This window comes from Hipposideros armiger, unplaced genomic scaffold, assembly GCF_001890085.2.
Source record: "Hipposideros armiger isolate ML-2016 unplaced genomic scaffold, ASM189008v1 scaffold_33, whole genome shotgun sequence".
In the NCBI taxonomy this organism is placed as follows: Eukaryota; Metazoa; Chordata; class Mammalia; order Chiroptera; family Hipposideridae; genus Hipposideros; species Hipposideros armiger.
Genome location: NW_017731383.1, coordinates 4,708,894 through 4,717,196, shown reverse-complemented (window position 1 = coordinate 4,717,196; position 8,303 = coordinate 4,708,894). Strand labels below are relative to the sequence as shown.

General features: G+C 43.0%; 1 protein-coding gene across 2 annotated transcripts in view; it reads left to right on the top strand.

The window, feature by feature from the left end:
* SIMC1 (SUMO interacting motifs containing 1) overlaps positions 1 to 8,303 on the top strand; it is a 48,801-nt gene that overhangs the window by 12,969 nt on the left and 27,529 nt on the right. For both annotated transcript variants that reach the window (XM_019637477.1, XM_019637478.1), the window contains exon 2: positions 4,666 to 6,198. In XM_019637477.1, coding sequence (XP_019493022.1) covers positions 4,666 to 6,198 — 1,533 coding nt within the window. The remainder of the gene's footprint in view (positions 1 to 4,665; positions 6,199 to 8,303) is intronic.

Below are 8,303 nucleotides of genomic sequence, written 5' to 3'. Positions count from 1 at the left end.
ACTTGAACCACTGTTGCTCAGAGCTCAAACTCTTGAGCGAGCTCTTAACCAACTGAGCCACTCAGCCAGCCCTGTTTTTTAACTTTTATGAGAGTTTTTTACATATTCTACTTATTAGTCCTTTGTTGGATATGTGGCTTGCACATATTTTCTCCCAGTCTATAGTTTGTCTTTTCATCCTCTACACAGGCTTTCACAAAGTAAAAGTTGTTAATTTCGATTAGGTCTTATTTATTCACTTTTTTCTTTTATAGATAGTGCTTTTGGAGTTATCTAAAAACTCTTTGCCTGGCCCTAGAGCTCAAAGATTTTCTCCTATTTTTTTCTACAAGCTTCATAGTTTTACATTTTATATTTAGGTCTGTAACCTGTTTTTAGTTAATTTTGGCATACGGGAGGAGATTTAGGTCAAGGGTCATATTTTTTGCCTATGGATATCCAACTGCTCCAGTACCCTTTGAATTACTATTTATTTTGTGTTCAAATTGCCTCAGTTTTGGCCAGTGGAAGCCCCTTTTGCTGGCTTCTGCTCCAGGGTAATTTTGAATAGGCACCATGTTTGTCTTATTGGCTTACTTTGGAAACAAATCCCTAAGTAAGATTCACCTGTACTGTACTTACTATCTTAATACCGAAGATGAGTTAAGCTTGAGTTGGGTGAGATTTCTCTAAGTGCAGTGATGAAGGGAGGGTCTCCTGCTCTAGAATCCTTTGGAATCTGATGTTCTAATGCAGTTCTTAAATTTCCCGAAGCTCCAAAGGTTGGTCCTATTTATTTAGAAACAAGATCAGTTTCTCTTAGCCTGGGGGATGGGGGTATCACTGTTCTCCTTATTCTTAGTACATCATAAAGCCAAGAACTACATTAAAATTTTGAAAAGACAATTGGCACTCCACCCAACAACTGCAGAGTTTTGAAATACATGAAGCAAAATCTAACTGAACTAGAGGGAGAAATAGTCAAAGGCACAATCATAGTTGGATACTTTAATACGCTTCTCTCAGTAATTGATAGCACAACTGGATTCCCCCCAAAGTATAAGAAGTCAAAAATCTGAAAGATACTATCAACAAACAAGACCTAATTGTCATGTATAGAGCGATATCCAACAACTGCAGAATACACGTTTTTTTTTTTCAAGTGCTCAAAAAACATTCAGCAAAGGCAGGCCATGTGTTAGGATACAAAACAAGTCTCAATGTAGTTTAAAAGACTGAACTCTTACGCTTTGTTTTCTGACCATAATGAAAGTAAATATGAGCTACCTGGTAATAAAATGACTACATAGTAAACATTGTGGAATGAAGGAAAGCAGTACTTACAGGGAAAGTCTTAGACTGTTGGAGAAGAAAGGGGTTGAAAATCAATTATCTAAGCTTCCCCATTAGGAAGCTAGAAAAAGAAGGGCAAATTAAATCCACAGTAAGTAGAATGAAGGAAATAATAATAACAGAAATAAATGAAACAGAAAACAGATGAAAAACCTAGTTCTTTGAAAAAGATCAATAAAATTGGTAAACTTTTAGCTATACTGATCAGGGACAAAAACTGCAGAGGATATGAGTTAGTATTATTGGGAATTTTTTTTTAAGTTGGGAATAAATCTATATAGAGTATAGAATTTAAAAAATAAGGGACTATTGTGAACAATTTTGTGCTAATAAATTTAACAAGTTAGATGAAATGGACAAATTCCACAAGTCACAAAACTAATACAAGAAGAAATAGAAAATGTTTAATGGCCCTGTATCTACTAAAGATATTGAAAATATGATTTAAAACTTTCCTACAAAGCAAATTTCAGGCCCAGATAGCTTCATTGCTGACTTGTATCAAACTTTCAAGAAAGACATAGTACTGATCCAACACAAACTACACACAGTATAGAGCAGGTGGGAATAGTTCCCAGGACATTTTATGAGGCCAGTTTTATTCTGATAGCAAAACCAGTAAAAGACATTATAAGAATAGAAAACTACAAACTAATATCCCTTATGAACATGCAAAAATTCTTAATAAAATATTGATACATTAAACTCAACAATATAGAAAAAGAATAATACATCATAACCAAGTGGAGTTTTCCCCCAGGATTAATTTAACATTAGAAAATCAATAAGTATAATTTTTGGTAGTAATAGGACAAAGAAAAAAATCATATAATCATCTCTGTTGTGCAGAAAAAGCATTTGACAAGATTTAACAACCAGTCCCAATTAAAATTCAGAAAAGTAGAGAAAGAAGGGAACTTCCTTTACCTGATATGGGCATCTATGAAAACCCCACAGCTAACATTATACTTAATGATGAAAGTCTGAAATTCTTTCCTCTAAGTTCAAGAACAAGGCAAGAATGTCTGCTTTCAGCACTTCTATTGAGAATTATCCTGAATGCCTTAGCCACTGCAACAGGCAAGAAAAAGAAATAAAAGGCACAAGATTGGAAAGGAAGAAGTAAAATTTCTTTATTTGAAGACAATGTGATTGTTTACATGAAAAGCCCTATGGGAGCTACAAAAATAGTTACTGGTACCATTAAGTGAATTTAGCAAGGTTGGAGGAAGATACAGGGATAATATACATAAATCAATAGTATTTCTATCTACTAGCAATGACAGATGACAGATTTATTTCTATTTTCAATATCATCGAAAAACATTAAATTCTTTGGGAGAAAGAAAGAGGTTTGTCCAGAGGCAGTGGGGATATGAGAGAGGAAATGATTAAATCTGTGACGAGAAGTGATCTGGAGGGATTTCACACACAGTGACATCTGTGTTGAGTGTTGAAAGACAAGAAACTTCCCAACAATCAAGGGAATCACAGTCATCCCAGGCAAAAGAAAGAACGTAAGCAAACATAGACTAGGATACAGGTACTAGAGACGGTATGGCACCCATGGGAACCTGTAGTAGTTCTGTGTGATGTGATCATGCGAGGAGGGACAGCAGCCTGAGAGAGGCTAAATGCAGGCCTCACTAGGAAGGACCCTGTGTGTCTTGCCAAGGCACCTGTCCTTTATCCTGTAGCTCTTCTGGTGGGTTTCAAGTGGGAGACACACGGGAATACTGCGTTTCAGCAGTTGGGGGTGGAAGAGGAGTGAATTTGGCCCTCTGGCCTTGCAGCTATTCGTGTTGAGTTCAGCTAACGGTAGAGAGCCACCAAAGGCAGGATGCTGTCTGGCTGCTGCTTAGGAAGGAGCCGTGTTTCACCAAGAAACCCCTATTCCTGGATGAGGTGCATCCAGTTCTCACTGACCCGCCCAGAACCTTGCGCCCTGCTTTGGTGCTGTTGATGGTGGTGACCATCACATCTATTACGAGAATAGCACGGTAGCTGCGGTAGGTATAGCCCAGCAACTGGTACCCAACTTACTAGTGGCAAGGCACCCAGCTAGGTGAGGAGACGCCTGGAAGGGAGAGCAATATTGTGTTCCAGGCTCAAGGCACAGAGGTGGATGGCTGTACCTCTGGCTGGCATCATCAGTCTCTGGGAAGTGCCTAATCATTTCACCAAGGAATGGGGGTGAAGATAGGAAGTTTTCCAGTCATTCATCTAGTTAGGGCTCAGACTTACATTGCTGATTTTCTAATCCTTATTGTATCATTATCCTCCATATCTGACTATAGGCTATATTATTATTATTTTTTTAAGATTTTTATTAGGGAATTTGGGGATGGGAACAGCGCTGGAGAATTGGGGGAAAGGGAACAGACAAGTTCCTGTCCTTTTGTTCTTCAGTCTAGTTGTGGAGGACATTGCTTCACTGGCCCAAGTTGGCACCATCATTGCGCTCTTCCCGGGCGAGGCAGATCAGTTGCCGGCTTCTAGACGGCCGCTCACGCTGGCTGCTGGCTACACACGGTAGCCCATGGCAACCCACTGCAGCAGGAGTTGCAGCCTACGCCAGCGCCGGCGACTCACAGCAGCCCAGCTCCAGGTCAAGCTGTTTTTCAGCATCTTAGCTGTGGAGGGCAGTGTCACTGGCCCTCATATGTGGGATGAACCGGGGCCCTGCTGCTCAGAGCTGGTGTCCCAAGCCAGCTCTTAACCAACGTGCCACTCAGCCGGCCCGGCTACATTATATGAAGTTGTACATTCCTAGGTCCTCACAGGGAAAGAAGGAAACAGACCTGGGTTTGTATGTTTGTCTCTGCTACTTAGCTGTATAACCCTCAGGTAAATAACCAATGTCCTGAACTCCAGTTTCACATCTGTATATTGGAGATGATAATGTTTACCTGATTGGGTCACTGTGAAAACTAAAGATATGTGAAAGCACTCAAAATACTCGTAGCACATAGTAGGTTCTCTTATAGTATCTTCCCTTCTTTAGCTTCTACTGTAGGTTATCCTACGTATTTGCTTTTCCAAACAAAGGTTGCTTTTTACTTTATGACTTAAGGTTGAAATCTTCTCTACCACTTCCCTGTCCACCTTGGATCTGAAAACATTTTCCACGATGTCCTCAGTTATGCGCATGTGGCATCTGGATATTTTAAGAGGATACAGAAACTGACAATGTTTATGTTATACAAGATGTATAAATGGTCAGTGAAGTGAAAAGGTAAACTATGCCTGTCCTTAAAAGCTAAGATTTAGATCTTCTTAGGTAAAGCTGAGATTCCCTACTTGATCCTTTATCTTCTCCCAACCCTTCTGCAGGACGTCATTGACTTAACGAGAGAAACCAGACCAAGGGCAAAAGATCGCAATGGACTCTGTATAATTGACCTGACAGGGACTGAGGAAGAAAATAGACCTATTGCCACTCTTGATTTGACTCAAGAAGCTGTGGCTCCCTCCCAGAAGGTGCCAGCCAGTCTTCAAACATGTGCCAGCCTCTCCAGCAAAGAGGTGATGGAAGGACGGGTGGACAGAAGCTCCTGGCCCACAGCAAGGAGAGTCATTAACAGTGATCCTGTGGATGTGGACCTTTTGGAAGAAACCATATTTGAAGGTCCCCAACCCCCTACATCCGTCAGTGGGGACTCTGTTTATCCAGCAGAGCCAAACTGTAGCTCAACCACATTCAAAGGTGGCCTCGGCTTTTTGGCCAGCCTAAACAGAACATCTTCAGATGTTCACTCCCTTTCCCCAACAAGCAATAATGAGAACAGCAGCAATCGGAGGGCACCCTTGCCATGCCCACAGCAAGATGTGCCTTGCCCACCACAAGCCTTGCCATGCCCACCGCGAGCCTCCTCATGCCCGCCACGAGCCTTGTCATGCTCATCACAAACTGTGCAGTGCCCACTACAAGCTTTGCCTCACCTGCCTCAAAAAGTGCCATGCCCTTCTCAAGATGCGTCATGCCCTCAGAAAAATATCCCAAGCCCATCTCAAGACTCATCATGGCATCCTCAACACTCGCCAAGGCCACCTCAAGACTCACTCTGCCCACCTCTGGGCCTACCTCAAGATGTACCAGGCCCATCTCAAAACATGTCATATCCACAAGGTGTGGCACACTTTCAGAACATAGCACAGTCACAGGGAGACATGTCACTGTCAGCTGCAGACGTGTCACAGTCTCCAGGAAACGTGTCACCGTCTCCAGGAAACGTGTCACAGTCATCAGGAGACGTGTCACGGTTACCAGGAGACATACCTCAGTCAACAAAAGATATGCCTCAGTCATCAGGAGATGTGCCACAGCCACCTAGAGATGTGCCACAGCCACCAAGGGATGTGCCATGGTCACCAAGAGATGTGCCACGGTCACCAAGAGATGTGCCACAGTCCCCTAGAGAAGTCCCACACTTACCAAGAGAAGTGCTTCGTTCACCTGGAGACAGGCCTCACATGCCAGGAGACTCGACACACTCACTTGGAGACTTGCTTCACTTACCACGAGACAGGTCTGACTGTTCCCGAAATGATATGGAGAACCCTGACCCCGCTATGGATGTCTCAGCTCCACCCTCTCTGAGCTGCACACCCAGGACACTGTCTCCACAGTCTGAAACTTCCTCAGAGAAAGTTCCTTGGCTCTTTGCCACAAAAACCCCAGCCAGAAAAGAGACATCCCTGTCAGAGCCTGCCATCCCCGGGTCTGGCCAGGTGCAAGCCCGAACCCCACAAGGTACCCACAGTTTGTACAACAAACCATGCCTGCACCGACTGAAGTACTTCTTACGGCCTCCCGTTCATCACCTCTTCTTCCAGACGCTAGTACCCGATAGAGACACCAGAGAGGTGAGCTAACCTGTCTTCTCCTAGGGATTAGAAGGCCTTCGCACAGGCCTAGCGTAAGGTTCGTATGCTGGGAGGAGTCCACACACAAGAAAACAGGTCCAATATAAACGTGACCTTTTCATCTTTCCCCCGCTTGGGGAACCGTTCAGCTATAATCAGATCTGGGTTCAAATTTCAGCCCACACTGAAAAGCCGGCACTGCAGAGGTCACGTCGCCTTTCTGAGCTTTAGCTCTGCTGTCTGTCAAATGGGGGTAAGAACATACCTCACACAATTGTTCGATGAGACGACATTACGTGACGTGCCTGTTAGCGCGTCTGGCTCATCGTAGGCCAATACTTCACTTCCTACGTCTTTCCCTTCATGACGCCCTAATTGCAGCGCCCATATAACAGAAATAGGAATACTCTTGACACTTCGGTGCCTCCAAAATGATTATTCTCTGACTTTTGGAGAGGAAATTCAATTTTAAGATTCTAGTGGGAATGCTACCTCCCGTTGGTCTTCACTGATCTACGAGAACGAAGCCAGACACGTAAGAAAAGAACCTGTGGCTCGGTCCACGGTATGACGCTGTTCTCATTATCCATAACCACAATGCCCACATTCAGACATTGGCTGGAAGTGGCTTGGGAGATCACAAGGCGCATCCTCCTTGTTGAGCCCTCAGTCATCCACCTTAGCACGTCAGGGTTCACCTCGATTGGGCCTGGGAGAGTGAGTGGTTTTCTCTGGTTTTAATTGTTGTTGTATCTTCTAGTATGTTTATGTCTTCTTCTGAATGACTCTCCCCAGCCCCTAGCCTGTTCTCTTTATTCCCGTGGGTTTGCCTCAGGTTGGTGATCTGTCTGTCTGTTCATTATCAGGAGTGCTTGGGGGACATGAAAGAGTTTATGTTCCCCTGGTCATGGCTGTAGGCTTTGTAGGTGCCACACGACTAGAGAAGCTGTCAGGAGCAGATGGGGAGACCACGTCCCTCTTCTCTGTCCCCATAGCTGAGATTGTAAGGTGCAGTTAGGCTAGACAAAGTGGATTTTTCTTCTGCATCTATTTCTCACCTTCTCACCTCAGCTATCTAGACTACACCTGTACATCTTTTCTGTCTCTCCCATGATTTCTTTGGGGCCTTTAACAAGCACTTCTTCACTAGGTCACTTTCCCCCACAACTTCTCAGCCAGTCCCCACACTGCCACTTACCAGCCATTGGCCTTAACTCCTCAGAGTCTTTTTGTTTAGCTCTAAAATAAGTCATAATGCCCACATCACAGAGTCATTTGACTTAAACACATAAAGTGCAAAGCACCTTCAGGACCTATGAAAGTACTCCATAAATATCAGTTCCCTTAAGAGTATAGGCATCAAAACATTAACTTTATCTGTCTATAGATGTCCCCACCTGATGTCCCCATCTGTAGGCAGGAAACGAGTAATACAGGTTCAAGACTGTGAAATGCATCACATGTGAAACAGTCACCAAAGCAAGACTTTTGTTCTTACCTTCTCTCACTCCTCATGACCTGCCACTTTCCAGCACTGGTCTCATCAGCAAGGTCTGGGGTTACCCTCAGGTGATGTGAGACAGCAGGAGAGCTGACTGGACTCTGTCCTCCAGGAGACTTTCTGAAAAGGCAAATCCAGCCGTCAGTGTTTGTGACACATAAGCTGTCACGTCTTCATTTGGCTGATGTTGTAACATTAATACGTATTCTCAGATTTTAAAAATAATGCTTGCTTAATATAAAACATTTTAAAATATAAAATATAAAAAATAATTACCCATGATGCTATCTATCAGTCAGCATTTATTATTATTAATAATTGGGAGTATTTCCTTCCCGTTGCCTTTTTATACATATGCATTTAAAAACTTTTAACAATTCGGTTTTGTATTATCGTTGGTGTTGTTTATATATGTATTATTGTTGGTGTTGTTTATAGAGAGTACGCATTTACAGGATAGCTCTGTAGTGACGCCACCGATAGATGCCAGCTTCTGCCATTCGTGCATGACAAATGCTTACTTTCTAAATCTCAGTGTCCTCATCTATAAAACAGAAATGATAATAGTATGTATTTCTTAGGATTGTTGTGAGAATTGAGGATA